The sequence below is a fragment of the Plasmodium brasilianum genome, chromosome 10, assembly GCF_023973825.1.
Source record: "Plasmodium brasilianum strain Bolivian I chromosome 10, whole genome shotgun sequence".
NCBI lineage: Eukaryota > Apicomplexa > Aconoidasida > Haemosporida > Plasmodiidae > Plasmodium > Plasmodium brasilianum.
In genome coordinates this window covers 1,217,746-1,239,792 of record NC_090123.1, presented here as the reverse complement: position 1 = coordinate 1,239,792, position 22,047 = coordinate 1,217,746, and the positions used below count along the sequence as shown (strand labels likewise).

At 28.0% G+C, this 22,047-nt stretch overlaps 4 protein-coding genes across 4 annotated transcripts; 3 read left to right on the top strand and 1 right to left on the bottom strand.

Annotated features, from left to right (window-relative positions):
• Positions 1 to 956: 956 nt before the first annotated feature.
• MKS88_003311 (ATP synthase mitochondrial F1 complex assembly factor 2) lies at positions 957 to 2,243 on the top strand (the record flags this gene model as incomplete). Its single annotated transcript, XM_067216391.1, has 1 exon — positions 957 to 2,243. The coding sequence occupies one exon, from the start codon at positions 957 to 959 to the stop codon at positions 2,241 to 2,243; it is 1,287 nt and encodes a 428-aa protein (XP_067073043.1).
• Positions 2,244 to 2,905: 662 nt separating this feature from the next.
• On the bottom strand, positions 2,906 to 5,296 carry MKS88_003310 (glutamine--fructose-6-phosphate aminotransferase [isomerizing]; the record flags this gene model as incomplete). Its single annotated transcript, XM_067216390.1, has 1 exon — positions 2,906 to 5,296. One exon carries the CDS (start codon positions 5,294 to 5,296, stop codon positions 2,906 to 2,908), a length of 2,391 nt encoding a protein of 796 aa, XP_067073042.1.
• A 6,673-nt stretch (positions 5,297 to 11,969) lies between these two features.
• On the top strand, positions 11,970 to 16,868 carry MKS88_003309 (uncharacterized protein; the record flags this gene model as incomplete). The annotated part of the gene is made up of 8 exons (XM_067216389.1): positions 11,970 to 12,008; positions 12,326 to 12,528; positions 12,668 to 12,761; positions 12,997 to 13,120; positions 13,517 to 13,909; positions 14,045 to 15,987; positions 16,421 to 16,549; positions 16,791 to 16,868. The coding sequence occupies 8 exons, from the start codon at positions 11,970 to 11,972 to the stop codon at positions 16,866 to 16,868; spliced, it is 3,003 nt and encodes a 1,000-aa protein (XP_067073041.1).
• An 823-nt stretch (positions 16,869 to 17,691) lies between these two features.
• Positions 17,692 to 21,479, top strand: MKS88_003308 (uncharacterized protein; the record flags this gene model as incomplete). Its single annotated transcript, XM_067216388.1, has 2 exons — positions 17,692 to 19,696; positions 19,786 to 21,479. 2 exons carry the CDS (start codon positions 17,692 to 17,694, stop codon positions 21,477 to 21,479), a joined length of 3,699 nt encoding a protein of 1,232 aa, XP_067073040.1.
• Positions 21,480 to 22,047: the final 568 nt, after the last annotated feature.

Genomic DNA, 22,047 nt, shown 5'->3' with positions numbered 1-22,047 from the left:
CGTTTCATGTTTCTTATGCTTCTTATGTTACACAAGTTAATTATTTATTAATTTATTTTAATTTTTTTTTTTTTTTATTTTTTATTTTAATTTTTTTATTTTAATTTTCTATTTTAATATTTTATTTTAATATTTTATTTTAATATTTTATTTTATTTTAATATTTTATTTTAATTTTTTATTTTAATATTTTTTTTTTTTTTTTAAAGCCTACTAATAACACAATCATTTTTATGTCTCTCGTGAATTTCTAATATGTCCCATGTGTATACGTTTAAGGAACCATATATATATGTGCTTATCTTTCTTACCTCATTATTACTTAATTTTTACCTCATTAATACTCAATTTTTACGTCATTAATACTCAATTTTTACGTCATTAATACTCAATTTTCACTTCATTTTCACTCCATTTTATACCTACCTTTTTTTTTTCTTTTTTTTTCCCCCTTCCTATATAGCATTTTCATAGGAATAGCGCGCGTATGTGCTTCTCCCATCTAAATTTTTTTAATTTCGACATTTTCAACCAGTGCAACGTTTGTTTTATGCGTACAAAATGTTGTTTGTGTGCATATATGTTTATATGTACCATATGCGTAAATGTACTTATATATATGGGTTTTAATTTACTGTGTAAAAAAGTCAGATGAAAAAATTTTAACATGACGGAGCATACATATATCTGCTCCACGCTTTTTTTAATCTCTTTTATAATCTCTTTTATACTCTCTTTTTAAATCCTTTTTTTAATCTTTTTTTTTTTTTTTTTTTTTTTCCCCCTTTTTTTGAACTTAAACTTTATTTTATCGTTAATGTTTTTTTTTTGCTCAAAAATTAAAAGGAGCATAAATAAATAAGATATATAATTTAATCGTTGACTTTAACTCATCTCCTCAACCGGTTCATACCTTATATTTAGCTTTACTTTTATGCCGCTATTTATTTAATACCATGAAATGGAGCTCTGTCATTAGTAGCAAATGCAGTACATTGAGAAGATGTTACACTCTAAGCAGGTCTACCGGGCTTAACATGCATACCATGAATAACAGGCTTAACACGTTTAACATGCATTCCATGAATAACAGGCTTAACACGTTTAACACTCTTAGTCCTGAGAAGCGGTTCTGTTCGCACATTTGCTTCAATGATAACAAACAAAATTTAAAAAAGTTCGCTAACTTAAAAAACATTGATCTGCGGAAAAATGAAAAAACAAATAAAATTGAAATTTTTGTGGATGACAAAATATTATTAACAAACAAGAAAAATGTTTTTGCGTTGGAAAACTATGATTTGTGCTTTTTGATAAAACTGGAGCTACTAAGAAATAGAAAAGAAATGGAAATATTAAAAATGCCCTTAACATTATCTGTAAATAATCTTATAGATTTTATAAATTTAAAAGAAGGAGAACACAAAACATTGGAAGGGTCTAATTACAAAAGGGAGCTCTACCATATAGAAGAGGAGGGGGAGCCGAACAAGAGAACGCCTCTTCAATTTTTTGAACAGGGCAAGGTTATTTGCAGAAGTAAAAATGAAGTGGGAGATGAAAAAATGAATATAGGGAAGAGAAGTAGCAACAGCAGTAACAGTAGTAACAGCCATGGAAACATCGAAAGTAAGGCCCAAATCAGAATGAACTCCTTCGAAATAGAAAGAATTCTTATGGAAAATAAAATTTATGAACACTTTAACAATGATTTAATATTTTACGGGAACAACGAAATAAACATTTTAGACACACACAGAGAAAAAGAGGATTTAGAAAAAAATATAAATTTGCCAAGTAGTCTTAATTATGTGGAAAATTATAAAATAAAAAATTTATATAAGGAAGAAAATACTGTTTATAACAAATTTATAAACATTTTTGAACGCATTCATCAAGTAAAATTAAATATTGCGAAAAATTTTGAAACACCTGAACAAGATCAAAATGTTCAGAAAAAAATGAAGAATTTAATTAAAAACCTGAACGATTCAGAAGTTTTTATTTTTTACAAATGCTCACAAATTTTACATTCTTTTATATTTACCTATTTATTTTTGAATAACTATGTAGATTATAAAGAAGCATATCGTTATTGTAATTTAGAATATATATATCAATATTTTAAATGGGGATACGTGTTTGATGTAAACAGTGAAAAGGACGCGAGCACGCTACTGCGCCTCTCCTCCTTGCGCTTGATTAACAAAATTATAAATGGGCAAGCGCCGAAATGTAGCTAGATCGTTGACATGATAAACTGAGAGTTGGCCAAAAAGAACAGATGGTGGAGCGTTCAAGCAGTGATAGAATAAAAAAAATAAAGCTTATATCAGTCCGATTAACTTTGCAAAATCGTGCTCACTATTTTGTTTTTTTTTTTTTTTTTATGACTATGTGCATAATTTCCTTTGAACGCAAAGATAGCAAAGATAACTTCGTGAAAATGTAACTACGAAACTGTGTTTCTTAATAAACCTGTACATGGACATGTCTGCTAGGATATATTTTATCGCACGTTTTTTCAAGGCCCATTAAACACACACAAATTGTAGGAGAAGAGAAGCACAAAAATGAAAAAAAGATACATTACTGGGGGTGATAAAATGCACGGGAAAAAATGTAAAGAAAAAACGAAAAAATAAAAAAATAAAAAAATAAAGAAAACATGCCAGAGGGTTGCATGATGCAAAATTGCGTGCGGCACAAAAGGGAACTAAAAAATATTTGACCAAAAAATTGGAAACAAATTGTTGTAAAGAGGGAAAAAATACTTAACAAAAAAAAAAAAAAAAAGTAAAAGGTACACGCGTAAAACTTACATACATATGACTTTATGTATATGCAACTAAAACCATTCAGTTTGGACTTCGCACAGACCACTTACATACACTTGCACAAACTCCTACGAAACTGTAACTGTTTTGGCCAGGCAGCGCGGCTTATCCGGGTTATTGCCTTTGTTCACACTAGTGTAATATGCCATCATCTGCAGTGGTATTACACCCAGTAGGGGAGTTAACAAACCATTATTTGGAATTAGGATAATATCGTCAGCAAAATGTTTACACAGGTTCTCATCATCAGTTAAGCAAATGATATGTGCACCTCTTGACTTAATTTGTTCTCCTGTATTAATCATGACAGTTTTTGTATTATCATTAAAAACAAGCATAATTACGGGTATATTATCTTCGCCACCTAGTAGTGCATAAGGACCATGTTTTAGTGAACTTCCAGTAAATCCCTCCGAATGTATATATGTTAATTCTTTAATTTTTAAGGCTCCTTCTAAAGCTATAGGATAGCTTAAACCATTTCCTATGATAAGTATAGATTTAGCATTTGACAATTTATATGATAATAATTTACATATATTTTCACAGGATTTAATAGTCGTATCTGCATATAATGGTAGCCTATGTAAAGAATTTATTAGAGAACTAATTTTATTATTAGATATATAATTTTTCTTATTTTGAAAAAACCATAAAGCTATTAATGTTAATACAGATACTTCAGATGTAAAACATTTTGTTGATGCAACACCAACTTCTCTACCTGCATTTACATAAACACCTCGTCCAGTCATATTAGCAATAGTTGACCCAACAGAATTAATTACAGATAATTTTTTTAAATTCAAATCATCTGCTAATTTGCATGCTTTTATTACATCCCTAGTTTCCCCACTTTGTGATATGAATATAATCCCCTCTTTTTCTTTGGGTATAACAGATATATTAAAATCAATTGGATCTATAACTTGAACAGTATTAAAGCAGTTCAAGTAATTCATTATATATTTAGCATATAAAGCAGCATAATAGGAAGTCCCACATCCAATTAATAATATATTTTCAATTTTAGATAAATCTTCAACATATGGATCTAAACCACCTAATTTAACCGAATTATTTAGAATGCTAAATCTACCACCATTATTTAAAGATTTTGATAAACTAATTGACTGTTCGTGTATTTCTTTAATAGTCCAATGAGGAAATGGATGAGGTGTTTTCTGAATAATTACTTCTGGTATACTCTCTACCTTTTTTAATATTTTCAAATCGTCTATATTGTTTTTATTTATCGAAAGTATTTCCCCATCCTTTAGAGATATATATTCATTTGTAAACATAAAAAGAGCTGAATGTTCCGAAGCAACAAAAATTTCGTTATCCTTAAAACCTATATGTAATGGCGATCCATTAGCAGCTAAAATCATTTGGTCCGGATAATCTTTATGTATTATACAAAAACTCCATGTACCTTCTAACTGTTTAATAGTAGACACAACAGCATTTTCAAAATTTTCCTTTTGATCTAAATAGTAACCTATTAAATTTGCTACTACTTCTGTATCTGTATTTGATTTAAATGGTATTTTGTTTTTTAATAGAAAATTTTTCAGTTCTCTATAATTTTCAATTATTCCATTATGTACAATACTAATTCTTTCATCATAGTCCATATGTGGATGTGCATTTTCATCTGTTTTACTCCCATGTGTTGCCCATCTTGTGTGTGCAATTCCGATACTATCATTTTTATGATTGTTCATGTAATTTATTCGTAATTTTTCAACAGCGTCAGATGTAGAACTACTTGCATATTTTGTTGTTCTTAATACATTCTTGTTACTTATCGTTGAAATACCGCATGAATCATATCCTCTATTCTGTAATATTTCAATTCCGTCTATTAAAATTTTAGAGGCATCTCTGTTACCTACATATGCCATAATCCCACAACAATGTGCGGCCTTGTTCAACAAACCAAAAGGAGGAACATTTTTTTTTTTTTTTTTTTTTTCATTTTCGTTATCGTTTCTGTTCTTGTTTTTATTTTCCGAACTGTTCAGGATTTCATACAAACCACAAATAGCTATCAATATAAAAAGAGACCTTCCGTTTAATATTCCATATTTTCCTACACAATTTTGTAATATGCTATTTTTCCATCTTTTCCTCATGTCCACCATAATACATTTATTTGTAATTTCTTTCATTTCACCATCGCTGTCTCTACTACTACTACTACTACTACTACTACTACTACTACTACTACTACTACTACTTCTACGACTACTACAACTATGCGTAATGGGTTTTATATTAGCGCAATAAATAGCATTTACTCCCCATGTACTTCTCTTTTCGATGCTATTATTTTTAACAATACTACGTAAGCTATCCTTAAAATGTTTGAACGATGTTTTTCTTTTATATGATGCACAATCATTTCCTATTTTGTTCAGCAGTTTGTTTAGTAACACTTTAAATTTGGAGTTCATTGCTTGCGCCTTTTATTATTTTTTTTCTTTCAGTCATGTATTCACTGCTTCGACGCAAATGCTCGTGTGAAGGTGAATGAGCGTGGATATGTATATACTATTGTGTAAGTTCGCTTGCATGTACTACTGAGTATGTTTGCATATATGTACACGCGCAAATATGCATGGACGGGGCGGATATGTGTGTGTGCGTATACATATACATATATATATATATGTACTAATGTACAAGCATAGGCCACAACATTCGTTTGGTTTTTCCCTATCTCTTCTTTTTCCTTGCTTTTTTCCTATGCTATATTTTACCCATCGTGCTTATATATAATTCCATTGTGCTTAATATTACGCAATTATTATTTGTTTTGTTCTGCTTAATACTCAAATTTGAATTTTTCTTTTTTTTAAGCTACGTTTTGTTATAATGTTAAGTCCCAGTAAGAATTTTCCTCTACATATGAGTTGTACATAAATTATGAAGTCACATACGCACACACATAATACACAAGTATACATATATGTATATATATATATATATATATATATACAAATGTATAGTTAAATATAATCTTAAAATTCCTCTTAATGAATATATTATAATCTTCTATAAAAGTAAGAAAAAATAATAAGACGTTTTATGAACATTTCTAACGGCTGCTAAAATGCTAATGGGTTAACGTGTTTCTATTTTTTTATGGTACGGTACAATTTTCCTTTATTTTTCAAGTGAACATTTTTTTTTTTTTTTTTTTTTTTTCCTCCCCCTCCCCATTATATGTATTATTCTTGTACGATTTTTGCTTATTTTTTCGCTCTAGTTTTATCAAAAATAATAAACTAAATCAGTAATAATAATGTAACAAAAAGTAAATACATTTTGCAGTTTTATTTATTTTTTTTTTTTCGACCAAGAATTCCTTTTAATACACAAGTATCGGGAACAAGGAAAATATTGTAAGTTTAACAAAAATAAAAAGAAGCAAATGATATGAACAATAATTTCCGTTTGGGAAATTCCATATCTTGCTATAATATTCATGTATACGTATACCCACTAGCAAATAATATACATGTATGTGTGTATGTGTAAGAGTATATGTATGCATGAGCATACAAAAATACTTTTATGCATTTGTATTTTTGTACTTCCCTCTTCAGCATGGCTACAATTTACCAAACATTGCATGTTCATATTTTTTTTTTTTTTTTTTTTTTTTTTTTTTTTGATCTGAAGGATGTACATGTTTATTTATAATTTGTTCAGCTATCCAAAATAAGTTTCTTATCCTTTTAATATGATAAGGATTATGAAATATATATTATATATATGTAATTTAATTTTTAGCAATGAATATGGGGAAATAAGCTATATAAAATCCTTTTGCAGGATTCCCCCCTTTTAACGTATAAATGAAATGTATATATAAGAAAAATAAATATATATGCATAGGCATACGTTTATGCATGAACAACATGTACATGTTCATACATGCGTAACGCAACGAACAAATTTTATTGTACAAAATTGGGAGATACAAGAGATCCGCATTAATGAATGTTAAAACGTGAAAAATTACTAAAAATGAAAACTCATAGCCAGCAGATAATATAAATCGCCAAACGTGCATACATAAAATATGAAACAGATTTGTTCAATTGGATATTTTACCAAACGTGCATACATAAAATATGAAACAGATTTGTTCAATTGGATTTTTTGCCAAACGTGCATACATAAAATATGAAAAAGATTTGTTCATTTGAATTTTTTTTTTTTTTTTTCCCAATTTTGGTAGTTTTTTTAATTTTTAATCTTCACTGTTTTACGTTATACATATGCTTAAAGTATTCCTATCATTGTAGTATTTTTCATTTTTTTTTTTTTTTATTTAATCGTTATTATACTAGCATATTACATATATGTAGCAGTTAGATCTACGTTTATTCTACTAATTACGGGTTGTATCGATTTTTCGTTTTAAATTTTTGCGCGTTTAAGGTTTATGTCTTTTTATAGTTGTAAGACCCAATATACTTCTTTATTTTTATGTAATAATTTGCTTATCCCTTCTAATATTAAACAAGGGAAATTATGGGAATGCAAAAAATTATTACGCATAAATGGCGCGTTCGCAAGTGGTAAACATGTTCATATAACACAAACGTATTTAATACATATGTACATACATATTTGCATATACGACGCTAAAAAAATTAAGGGATGTATAAAAAAACTACAAAACAATTAAGCTGTCTTTGTTCATATTTTTTTTTTTTTTTTAAATAAATACTCTCTTCCCTTAATTCAATGCGAATTTAACACAAAATAATTCAGAATATTACATTTTTCATTAGCTTAAATAAAAAAAAATAAAAAAAAATAAAAAAAAACGATTTCAACTAAACTTACATTATTTTTTTCTATAAAATAAACATACTATTTATATATGCTTTTTTTTCTTTTTTTTTTTTCTTATCCTTATTTTGAATTTCCTAAAATATGAACATAAACATATTTTTAAATTTTCGAATTCTCTATGCATATTATTATATAGCAGCATTCCTTATGAGAAAATAAATACATAATTTTTAATTATTTTAAATTTACGAAAATGTAAAGGTTCAAAATTCTACAATATATATTTATATATAAATAATCTTTAATGTATTTATGCGTTCATAAATTATTTATATGTACATGTACATGTATACGTGCATATATATTTTTGTATCTACGCGCAGTACTATTTATTTAAAAAAAAAAAAAAAAAATATGAACCCGTACATGTAATAATATGAGCCAGTAAGAATATTTAACATGAGAGGAAAAATTATTTAAAAAAAAAAAAAATTAAAATTAAAATTAAAATTAAAATTAAAATTAAAATATAAAATGTAAAATATATTTTTATATTTGTTAAAAACTGAAACTTAAAAAATTTTATTCTTCTATATATTTATATATATATGTATATACTTATATGTATATACTTATATGTATATACGTATATGTATGTACTTATATGTATATATTTACATGTATATACTTACTTGTATATACATATTGTATATATATATAAAACCTTTTTAGTCTTTTTTAACGAATTATCCTAAAATTATAAAAAAATTTCCCCTTAAAATAATTACTAGCGAGTTTTTGTATTCCTTTATAATTCTTTATACATGTTTGTTTATATACATTTATATATATAAATATGTATATATAAATATATACATATATTATATATATGATTGTCAAAATAGTGAAAACAAATTTTTTTAAAAGTATTTTATTTTGCTTTGTATAAAGGAATTTTTAATTTTGTGCATAAATATGTAAATATATATATATATATATATATATATATATATTATGTATATATGTATATATATATGTATGTATATATGTATATATGTATGTATATATGTATAAATGTATAAATGTATATATGTATTTATGTTTTTATTTATTTGTTTTACTTTTTAACCTTAGTATCATTCTTTAAAGAGTTTATCTCGCTCGAAAACGACATAATTTTTACATAATAATAATTACCACGTATATTATTTTATCTTGTATATTATATTATAACAGTTGTTTTCATTTAGACATATTACTACTATTGCTTTATTTTATTTAATATTTTTTTACTATATATAAGCAATTTTGGTATATCCAGTTTTTGAATATACATAAATATATAAGCTTATGAACATATGAACATAAAAATATATATATGTTTATTCATGTATGTCCTTGAATAATTTTATTGGTATCCATGGACGATAATTATGCAAGCTACAGCTGTACCCCCGTCGTAGGATTTTCGAAGTTCTATTTATTTTTTTTATTTTGCATATTTTGTCTTTTTCTTTTTTATGTATAAATCATATCTAATCTTTGAGCGTTTGCACTATTTACATTTTGTATGTTTCCTGTAGCAGTTATCTGTCTTTACTATATTATATATGTATGTATGAATATGCATATATATATGAATATATATATATATATATATATGTATGTCTAATTAAATGCATACGTTGAACAAAAAAAAAAAAAGGTTTTCTCAAACGCATAATTTAACTATGCTCCTGCAGCTACAGTAAGATGCATACATTATGATTATGTAAATACTTATCGTGCGTATGTATATAATATATATTATGTTTATGTGCATAATTTTCCGAATATTTTGTAAAAAATTGTACATGTATCGTAAGACCTTTCTTTTTAATTACATGCAATATTTTTCGTTCATTAACGCAGTACGACCATAATATACATGTACTTGTATATATGTCTGTATGCATGTTTATATATATATGTGTATAGATTGCGGTGATATATTTTTTTCCTTTTCCTTTTTTTCAGTTTGTACATAATTTTATGTATTTTATATTTTATTTTGTTGTTATATATATAGAAATGAATGCATATACATGTTGATGAACAACTTGTAAGAAGTGTACAAAACCGAGTACATATACATACATCATATATGCGTACATAAATATATATACATTTATTTATATATATATACATGTTAGTGGAGTCTAAAAACGTATGCACAATACCCGCATATATTTCTTTTATATACTTTTTTTTGTTTATTTTACCATTAAATTAACAGTTCGTTTATATTTACGCTCATGTTTATATTGACGTTCACGTTTATGTTTACTTTTTCCATATGTTTACTTCTTCCATATGTTTACTTCTTCCATATGTTTACTTCTTCCATATGTTTACTTTTTCCATATGTTTACTTCCTTATGTTTACTTCCTTATGTTTACTTCCTTATGTTTTTGTTTTTCATTTCCTTGTGTACAGAATATTAACGATATTGTTTATATAGTTTATAATTCCCTTGGGTGTACTCTTTTTTTTTTTTTTTTTTTTTTTTTTTTTTTTTTTTTTTTTAGAATTATACATAAATATTAACAAAAAAAAAAAAAAATAAAATACATACATATTTTAAAAATAATAAAGAGTAGGAAAAAAAAAAAAAAAAAAAATTATATCAGTTCACGTTGTTTATTATTTTGAGTTTCTATATATATCATATTTTAAAATTTTTTAATGAATTTTTTTTTGTTTTGTTTTTATTCATTTTAGTTATATGATTAGTTTTTATTATGACTGTTTTATTTTTTTTGTGTTTTCGATATTACATTTATAATATATTGTTAAGGATATATACATATATATACATATATATACATATATACATATATACATATATATACATACATATACATATATGCATATATATACCTATATATACAAACATATACATACATACGCATATATATTTAGAATTTGGGAAAAATTGGAAGTAGTGTGTTTTTCGTTTATGTGTGCACGCCTTTGTTTACATTTACGATTATGCATACTTATATGTATACATGTCTACGCTTACTCGTACTATTACGATACATTTAGATGTCTATGTTTATGTTTTCATGTATGTATGTGTACATACATAAATACTTATATATAAATATATACACATGTATATGTTTATATATGTATGAGTGTTTATTTTATTTTTTTTTTTATGCCTAGATTTTTAATAGAATTACCATGTTTATATACACAATTTTATTTATTTTTGACAAAAACCTGAAAAAAGTTGTATATCTTATTTTATTTAATCATTAATATTCAGTTAGCAAAATTATTCTTTTTTAATTTTTCCTTTTGGAAAAAAATAAATAAATATTATTTCTGACTACTGTATGAATTTTCAAATTATACAACCATCCCATATTGGATGAATCAAAGTTTTCCCGAAGGTTTACAAACCATTAAAAAAAAAAAAAAAATGTAATGCACCAAAAAATTGGAAATATTTTAAAAACAAAATATAAAATTGTGTAGAATTTATGGATTTGCTTTGATGGCACAATAACACAGACTGCTTCCATTGCCTATATGTATTCATACACATATTTTATTATTACATGTGTACGAGTACTTATGCAAATATTTATAGATATATATACACATAATATGTATGCTACTCATACATGAAATATTTGCAACAATTGTTTTTAAAAATTGAGTGAACGTGTAAGAATGGATTGTGCGAGTAAATTTATTTATTTTTCCCCTTTCTTTTATTTTTTACCATATTGTAAAACATTGTACGTTTTCTTCCCCTTTTTTCGTTTAACTTTCACCCTCGTTATTTTGTTTTAGTCTTATGATATATACAACAACTATACTGTTATAAGGGGTTGTACAAATTCCTTACACTTTGCACTTGTTTCTTATTTCTAATCCCAATGCATATGCAAAACATGCGAACGACTTTTACCCATGTATATGTTTGTTCATGAATATTAGAAAACTATTTTTATTTTTTGTTACATACATGAATGTATGTGCATAGGGTAAAAAGATGGGCTTTTTATTTTTTTTTTTTTTAATTTTATACATGCTTTATTTTATCATTATATTATTACTATTCTGTTACCATATTATTACTATTCTGTTACCATATTATTACTATTCTGTTACCATATTATTACTATTCTGTTACCATATTATTACTATTCTGTTACCATATTATTACTATTCTGTTACCATATTATTACTATTCTGTTACTATATTATTACTATTTTATTTTGATATATATATATATTTTTTTTTTTTTTTTGTAGCACACATGACTGGAGTTTCCCTCAATACCTATAGAACGCCGTATGTACGACTGAGAAAAAAAAAAAAAAGATTTACCTACAATACTTAACTACATAAAGATAGAGCACATACTACAGTTTACACGAAATAAGACTGTTGCATTTAATACTCTGATGAGGATATGTTTAAGTTCTATATACTTTTTTTTTTCTTTTTTTTTTATGTATAAATGTGTACACAATCACATTCGATACGATTTTATCGTTTGTTTATTCTTTGTTAAAAATTAACAACAACTGTTAGTGTGAAACTTATAAATATATGTTTTACTTTTTTTTTTTTTTTTTTTTTTATCATCTGTATAATCTTCTTCTTCTGTAGTATCACATGATATATAACAACTCAAAGGAGTTTACTACAAATAGTAAAACAAACGAATTAATGAATAGTTCTTTCAGTGGTATTAGTAATGACGTAAGAAAGATGGTTATGAACAACTCCTTAAATGTTTCTGATAACGCTTGGTCGACGGATAGAATTACTCTATCATCGGAGGAGTATCTCTATTACATCAACTTGTTCAAGTACGAAAAAGAGAAAGAAAGAATAAAAAAAAAAAATAAATAAACATCGTTCAGTAATAAATCGATGCAAAAGCTTGCATTAGTATTCTCTAACATATTCATCATCTGTTCAACTTTTGAAATATTTTCCTCTTTGCAGTTTGAACGATAAATTTGACAATCATTTTATTGACAACAAGACTGCATCGTCCTTTCTTCAAAATTCTGGCCTATCTATAGCCGTTTTGCATTCAGTAATAGGGGGAAGGAAATAAAGAAGTGCATAGATGATATAGAATAGCACAGACTGCATATATATATATATATATATATACATATGTGTGTGTATGTATATATGTGTACATGTATGTACGAATGGAGGAAGTGAAAAGGACAATATGTTTTGTGCTTGTGTTCTTCCGTTACGCCATCCTACTTTTTTTGCACATTGGTAAAACGTATACACCTTTTCCTTTTTCCTTTTAACAGATTTGGGAATACAGCGATATTGAAAATAAGGGGTATCTAACTTTAGAAGATTTTTTCATTTGTTGTCGACTAGTTGCACATGCACAGAACGGAAATAGCCTCAGCTCCGAAATAATAAATATACGTAAGGAATTAAAAAAAGAAAGAAATATGGAAGCGAGCAAGCAAGAAAGAAAGCAGTACACTATAAAAAATGGACCAAAAACCGCTGCTTTATATTATATATACATATTGCTCCCATTCATTTTGAACCTCATCCACGGGGCATGATCAGCTATATGTGCAACGAGGTTATGCCGTCTTTCAGTCATGCGGTCTTATCTCGTGTGCATTAGCAATCATATGTATTTACATACGTCGTGTATGTGGTGTATGCTCGTGGGAGGCCCCCGTTCATGTGGGATATGACCTCATTTGCATATTTTTCTTATCATATTTAGTACTGTCCATTTATTATTATTTTATTTATTTTATTTTATTTTTTTTTGTTTTCTGTTGATTGTACCCCTTTTTTTATCAGGTCCCCCCTGCCTGCCAAGCTTCGACATTATACGACACAAATCCTTTTCCGATATATCAAACTTAGATGGAAATGTAGAATGGAAAATAAGTGGAAGGGAAAAGGAAAATTATAAAAGAATATTTAAAACGTTAGATATAAATAATGAAGAAAAAATAGAAGGGACAGTTATACGTGAATATTATTTAAACACATCCAACTTGTCCATTTGTGAATTGATGCAAATATGGAGTATATCGGATCTGGACAATGATGGATTTTTAAATTTCGAGCAATTCTGTATTATGAATAAGATGGTAGAAATGAGGAAGGAGAAAGAAATCAATATTCCTTTGACCATTCCCCCTGAACTGTTGAAGTCAATAAAAACAGAGAAGGAGGTGATGCTCGACGGTAAGCTTTAACGGAAAATACAAGCAGATGCATGCACTACATATGTATACAGTTATGATCTGCATATATACATGATCACATGTATGTTAACAAATTTTTATTTCGCTTTTTTTTTTTTTTTATACAACCCCTTAGACAACATTACCTTCAACAAAATGGAAAACAACAAAGATAAACGGGACTCATTCAAAATGTCCTTTGGAGATTTACTTATAGCACAAAATGAAAACAGAGGAGGAGAAGGAGGTAGAGGGGGGGGAAATAACGAAAATGAAAAATTGGATGCAGAATTTGACTTCTTTGAGTTCAAAAAAGAGGATAATATATCACATATGGATGTTGGTAATAACTCCGAGGAGAAAAGGAAAAAAAAAAAAAAAAAAAAAAAAAAAAAAAAAAAAGATGATGATGAGGAGGAGGAGGAGGTCTTCTCGGAAAGTAGTAACAATGGCAATGATAATATTAGCGGTGATAACAGAAGGGAGTTCTTCACAAAGGGGGCGAATGGTTATGGACGAATCGACCAGGGGCATGTAAATGATATAGACTACTCGGCTGATATAATAAACAATGCGAATGATGTAGATGATAATGCGGACGCAAACAACCAAAAGAAAATCAAAAGGAAGAGCGAAAAGCATGGAAAACGATTTATACAAACGTTGGAGGAGGAACCAAGTGAAGGAGAAGAGGATACAGAAAGAAAAAAATATGCACAGAAGAAAAAAAGCAAGGAAGAAAGAGATGTAAGCAATAAGAGGGACGAAAAGGAAAAAAGAAAAAGCAGAAGAAATCAAGTAGGTGAAAGGCAGAAAGAAGCGAATGGGGATGAGAGAGAACAAGGAAGAAAAGGAGAAGGAAGAAGGTCGACTCCTAGTGACAGGGGAAAATACAAAAACAAAAAAAAAAGGAAGGAAGGCATAGATGGTAAATACAACGAAGAGGAGGAGGAGGAGGAGGAGGAGAAGGAGGAAGAGCAGCAGCAGCATCAACAGCTGCAGCATCAACAGCAGCAGCATCAAAAGCAGCAGCATCAAAAGCAGCAGCATCAACAGCATCAGCAACAAGTGCACAATAATAAAACGCGAAGTGGCAATATGAATGAGTCAAAAGACAATCAAAAAGAAAACGAGAAGAGGATGAAAAAAAAGATGATCCAGTCAGAAAAATATTTCACAAAACTTATTGATTTTAATTATTCAGACTTAAAAAATTATAATATTGAAAGTAAGGATGTGTATAAAATAGAAGAGATTAATAGAAAATTGGAGGAAGATATAAAGAAAAAGAAAGAAAATATTGAAAAGAAGAAAAAACAAATGAAATGTTTGGCTTATGTTTATGAAAATGAGTTAAAGAGATATCAATGTTTAAAAGAAGAGAGACGAAATTTAGAATTTTTAAATATATGTTTATATAAAGATATAAAACATAAAAAAGAAAATATACGAAATATAAAAAAAGAAATAAAAGAATTAATCGATGATATTAATAAAATAAATATTGAAAATATTAATATAAATAAAGAGTACATAAATAAAGAAAAAGAAATAAAAACAACTGATTATAAAAGAAAAAGTTTAAATATATTAATAGATAAGGAAAAAAATGATTTAAAAAAAGATGAACGCAATTTAATAATTTTGAAAAATATGATTGACTATTTAAGAAAACAAAAATGTCGAGCTATTAAATTACAAGAAAATTTAAAAAATAGATATGATGTTACAAACTCTGATCATCAAATGTTAATTAAAAATATATTACATCAACAAAATTATTTAAACAAAATTACAAATAAACGCCTTAATATTCAAAAAATTAAAAATCAAAATATTGTCCTATTCAACTCCTTGTCAAATCAGTCTGTTCTCCTAGATCTGCAGAATGCCCACCCGCACTTGAAAATGGGTGTGCAAAATGATCGCGCCAATTACAGCGCTAATTACGGTGAAAGTAACAGCGGCAGTCACAGCGGGAATGACGATGCAACTATGCAGAACAACGCCATGCTTTGCAATTTCCCAAGCGTGCACAGGAGATACTTTACGGATAAGAAGGGAATACCAAACGACCAGGTTAGTGCATCCTATGGTGCAGCCCAGATACTGCACCGTTGATAGTGCAGCCCAGATACTGCACCGTTGATATTGCAGCCCAGATACTGCACCGTTGATAGTGCAGCCCATGTTTTTGTGTCCCTGTTACAATACCCCTTCAGTTTTGTAGTATTACTTTTTGTAATACACACTCCCTTTTCTTGTTACTACGTTTCATTTTTTGATTGTATTATATTGTATCGTTTCCATCCATTACATGTTTTTCTGTGCAAATAACAATACATATGCGTCCTCTCTCTCTATCTCTCTCTCTACATACACATATACACACACAAGTTGTTATACTTTCCTTCTTCTATATATGTGTATAATATATATAAGTTCTTATTCCTGAGCACTTATTGATGAACACATTGCTTTGTACACCTTTACTCGCTTCTTTATTTTTCAGAACAACGAAATGAAAAACACGAAAAAAAACCTCGAAATATTTGAGCATATCAAGAATGGGGATAGTGTTGACATCTTTTCAAGTTTGGATGAAATGGAGTCGATGAGAGACGACGACGAGGAAGAACAGGTAAAAAGGAAAAGAAAAAAAAAAAAAAAAAAAAAAAAAAAAAAAAAAAAAAAAAAAAATTTTAATACGATTCCTAAACGTATTTTAGAGATCAGAAAGGTGTGCGCATAATATGTTAGTATTTTACTCATTCATTCGTTCAACTGCTTATATGCTTAACAACGTACTGCTCATGGTTCATTAGTTTTTTTTATTTCTACATATATGTTCATGTATTTCCCTTCCTCCCCCCCTAATGCAGAACGAAAACGACAGCGAGGACTTGGCGGACCTGACGTCGAAGGAGAACATCCTTCAGAGTGTCGACAACAGCAATTAGATTTAACCCCCTTTTAAAAGTGTAGCATTTTATTATTATTTTTATATTTTTTTTTTTTTTTGTGTTATTTGCTTCTTTTTTTTTTATCAACATACAATTACTTTGTAGTTAACCAATCCTGCTTTCTTGCATTTATTATCTTTATTGCTTATATTACTTTTTTGCGTTTATTACTTTTTTGCGTTTATTACCTTTTTGCGTTTATTGCCTTTTTGCGTTTATTGCCTTTTTGCGTTTATTGCCTTTTTGCGTTTATTTTTCTTGTTACCTATATTTTATTATTTTTTTACCATTTCATTTATGCATATTATATCACATAATACTCATATCGTATATAACTGCCTCAAGCCATTTCACGTGCATTTCTGGCAATTACTGTTGTTATCATATTTCCCTTTTTTTTCAGGATAATTTACCTGCACATGTCATCATATGTTTTACTTTAATATGTTTACATTATCATTTTTATGATTTCTTTTGAACCTCTTTTTTTTTTTTTTTTTTTTTTTTTTTTTTTTTTTTTTTTTTTGTATTCCCCGTTTGTGAACAATTTTCAAAACATTTAATCCACTTAAAAGAAAAAATTGAAAAAAATGCAAAAAAAATGCTTCCGCTTCTCCCTGTTTATTTTTTTAATTTCTTAATTTCTACATTTTTTTGCAAAAGATTGTTATGACTTTTATCCCACGCATTATACGTACATATACATACGTACATATACATGTACCTACATATGTATAAATATATACGTACGCATGTATGTTACGTATATTTACACACACGCGTGGGTATTATAAATACCCCCTCTTGCAAAGCGGAAAAGATGAAGCTCCTCTTAGTCAATTCTTTGTGCCTTATGAAAAACATTAAATGCTATCATTCCGCTAGTTCTAGTTCTAGTTCTAGAGTAGAGCATACTATTCCCCTTTATGAAAGAAAGAGTCGAGCAAAATTTAGAAAAGAGAAATTAAATAAAAAGATGAAGATGGAAATTCTTCATCTGAATAGAAGGAACAAACATTTTAAGGAATATTATCCCCTGGTTAGAAATAGTACTTCAACAGAGGATGCACTCCTACTTGATGATTTTGTAGATAGAGCTGCTAATCTTGTTGGACACCATCCATATGAAGAAATTGAAGCCCATGGTAATTACTTTTCTTTTGATTTAAAAAACAAGAACAAGGAGAACATTCCAATGGAAAATCCTTTCCCATTTGTAAAGGGTGAAATAGAAGGAGCATATATGAACAACAGTCATAACAATAAAACATTGAAACGAAACATATATATGTTGGACGATGTACCCTTAACTTTTATACATATGAAAAAGCTATACTATTTCATTAACAAAAAAGAAAATAAAAGTTTAGTAAAATATATGAACAGTTCTAATTTTTTAAAATTATGTATTTATATGAACAAAAAGAATATTAGGAATTACACAATTGAAGAGGATTTTTTAAACAGAGTAAATCAGACTTCGATCGATGGAAAAGGGGGCAGTCTCATTCTGAATGAGTCCAATTTCATCTATATTTTAGAATTCTTTCATCATATCGGGTTGAACTGTTTAGCATTTCCTCGAAGGGGGGAAAATAATATTAATAGAAGTGCAGATAGCAGCGACAATGATAACATTAGTAACTCTAGCCCCACTAGTGGTGCCAGGTGGGAGTTTAACAAATTAAGAGATGAATACAACAGAGTGCTTAACAATTTGACAAATCGAATAGTTCTGAATGAACAACAAATTATAGAAATACTATGCATAAATGATAAATACTTATATTTTAATGAGTACATTTTCAACTACATTGATGATACAATATCAGTGAACTACCATAATTTTACTGAGCATGATATAACATATATATGCAAATATTTGAGTAAGACTCTATTCCGCCTTTCCCTCTCATGCAACGCTGTTACCAGCATCAGCAGCAGTAGTAGTAACAGAAACTGTAACAGCTACGTGGTTAGGCTAATCAAGCGGTATGTGTGCAAGAGTGTTATCTTTTCTGACCCCCTATCCTTACACCATTTACCGCACGAGGAAAAGTTTACCCAGACGTCCATTTCGGGAAAACACATTCCCTCAGTGGGGGCATCCAATGGTAAGGAACTGCATAATGTGAAGAAAGAAACCGAAAAGGAGAAAGAAATACCTGGATATATTCACGGAGAGAGGTGTTATAGTAACAAGTTGAAAAGGTCTATAGAGGACGTAAAGAGAAGTATGTTACAATCTGATATGAGTGAAAAGTGCAAAGAGCAAGCAAATTTTAAGGATTTAATAAGAAAGAGCTCGTTCGTTGCTGTACTGAATAAAGAATTGAAGAAGAATTTACATGAGTTTAAATATTATAATTTAGTGGACGTTTTTGAATTCTACACAATTTTTAATATAAATAATAAAAATCTGATAAAAAGATTTATTAACGAAACAGATAAATATATTAACATTATGAAATATGGTTACCATGCTAGAGCTTTAATATTATTTAGTTTAAACAGACAATACTTAGAAATAGAAAACGAAAAAACGGTTAGGAGATTAATTAGAAGAATTTCTTATATGTTAAACTTTTCGTGGCCTGTTGAATTTATTATAGAAGTAATTATTGCTTGTTCATATTTTTCTTGCAAGGATAGGGTTTTTAAGAATTTATTTCTTTATTTAAAAAATAATATAAAGAATTGTATTCATCCAACAGTTATAATTAACTTATTACAAGCATTAGTTCCAATAAACAAAATTAACTTTACAGTTTTTCATCAAATTATTAATTATCTTAAAAAGTATATCAAAACGAGGAATAATATAAGTTACGTCATTTACATGTTAAAACATATGTCTGCATTAAATTACAAAGATATGGATTTTTTTTTTTTTTTTTATCCTTTCAAAATGTAGTTAACCAAATTGGTCAACTATCAAATGAAAATTTGGTTCATTTTTTCCATTTAATTTATCATTATAATCATTTCTTAAAGGATCCAAAAAGTGAAACGTGTCTTCACGATGTGTGCATAAAAAAAACTAACATGTTCGCATTTTTTACAGAGTATGTATTATATCTTATACTGAATAGGGAAAACTATTATTTTCCTTTTGACTTGTCTGATAAGAGGGTAGACACTAATAGAGGAATTCCCCATAAATATAATAAATTTTTGCTTGAACAGGAGGGCATGGAGGGGGAACATAAAAATCATAACAATTCTTCAGGATATATAAATTGTGGTGAGATACTATATTCCCATTCGATTTGTAAAAACACTGAGTCCTTACATATTACAAAAAATGAAGTTGATACAAAGGAGGTAAAAAAAATTGCCCATAATTTTGCTTCGGACAGGTGGAAAGAAAAAGCGAATGAAAAAAAGGAAAAGCCGTGTAGCACAGATATAATACATAGTGGCGCCAGTTCATCGAATGGACAAACTGTAATAAACAATGAAATTGGCATAGCAAACGGAGTAGTAAACATCCCCCTTTTTATTACTAGTGAAATAACTTCTTTGAATAAGAATATCCCCAAATTATCTCTTCCTATTGACACGTTCGTATACCTTTTAAAAGGATTTATAAATATGAAACTTACAAATTTAGAATTTTTACAATATGCCATAAACTTTGTGCATAAAAATTTAAATCTATTTAATGAAAATCATGTAATAATTCTTATTCAGTTTTTTTCTGACCATATGACTTCTTATATTGCATATTTACCTGACTCGTTAATACGAATAACATATAGCTATTTGTTAACAATAGCGAAAAATAATATAACAAATATACCTGACTTTTATTTACCACATTGTGCATTTTCAGTCATCTCTTTTTATTTTGTAGAAATTGTTTTAAAAAATAAAAAGAGTAATACGGACTTACTGGAAAATATGTTGGTCATGTTTTGCAATAAAATGAAAGGAGGAATGAAAGTGTTAAATGAAGAAAATGAAAAAATAAAGAAAAAAGGAAGCTTTGAATTATTGATTATCATTTCTCAGGTAATGCAAATGTTATATATAAAAATGGACAAAAGACTACCTGACGATTTATTTTATTTTTGTAAATATATAAAAAAAGAATATCATAATAATGATTTAAAGGAAAATATTAAAAATGATCAGACAAGAGCTAGCCAACAATTTATTTATTTTTTTTCTGACCTGCTCAGGAAAAAAAAAATTGCGCATTTTTTAAAATATTTTAATTCCCCTTACCTAATTGACATTGTAATAACGAGAAGCGATAATAAAAATGCTGTTCACACACAAACGCGCACCGATGGGGGAATAAAAAAGGCTTTATTCATAATTGACAAATTGGAAAGCATGCATTTAAAAAATATTCGAGTAACTAATTTTTTCGACCGCTATTCTTCAATAAAGAACAAAGCAGTGGTAGGAGGGAACAGTAGCCAAAAGGGTAAACAGAACACAGTTAATACTGTTCAGGAGGAAAAAGAAATGTTTGTTTATGACAATCAAGTAAGCACTTGCTTAAAACCGTATGAGTCAATGAGAGAGTGGTTCTTAAATAATTGTAACTTCTCAGTTTCGTATGTGTCAATGGAGGAATGGAAAAATGAGTATTCATAGGGTCCCGTCGAAATTGGGAAAATGGGGTTGAGGGATAAATATGGACATATATATACATATACCTGACGGTACGCACGTTTTTCATCTTTTCTAAAGGCGTATCAATTACAACTCCTCGTTTTATAAAACAATTTCGATTATTTCCTTTTTTTCTTCTGCATAAGAAAAAGCTTCTTTTTAAATATACCGCGCCTATCACCTGATGGTGTTATATATATATGAATATATGTTCTTTGTAAATAAAATGCGTGAAATGCGTAGGTACGGGTAAGCGGAAATGCTGATAACCCACTACACGAGTACGCGCCATAAGTGCACACTTATTGTAAACACTATTTTTATCCTATCACTCCCCATTTCTGTTTCATTCAAATTTTTACATTAATTATTTTACACAATTTTATTTAATTTCATGCGAGTACATCTCTTTATGAGCAATGCATTTATAAGTATACTGCATAGTATAGTAGTAAGCTGAACAAGGGAAATTACTTTTTTTTTACCATTCTATTTACCTCTTTCTTTTTTTTTTTTTTTTGTTTTTGTTTGTATGTGCATATGTATGTGT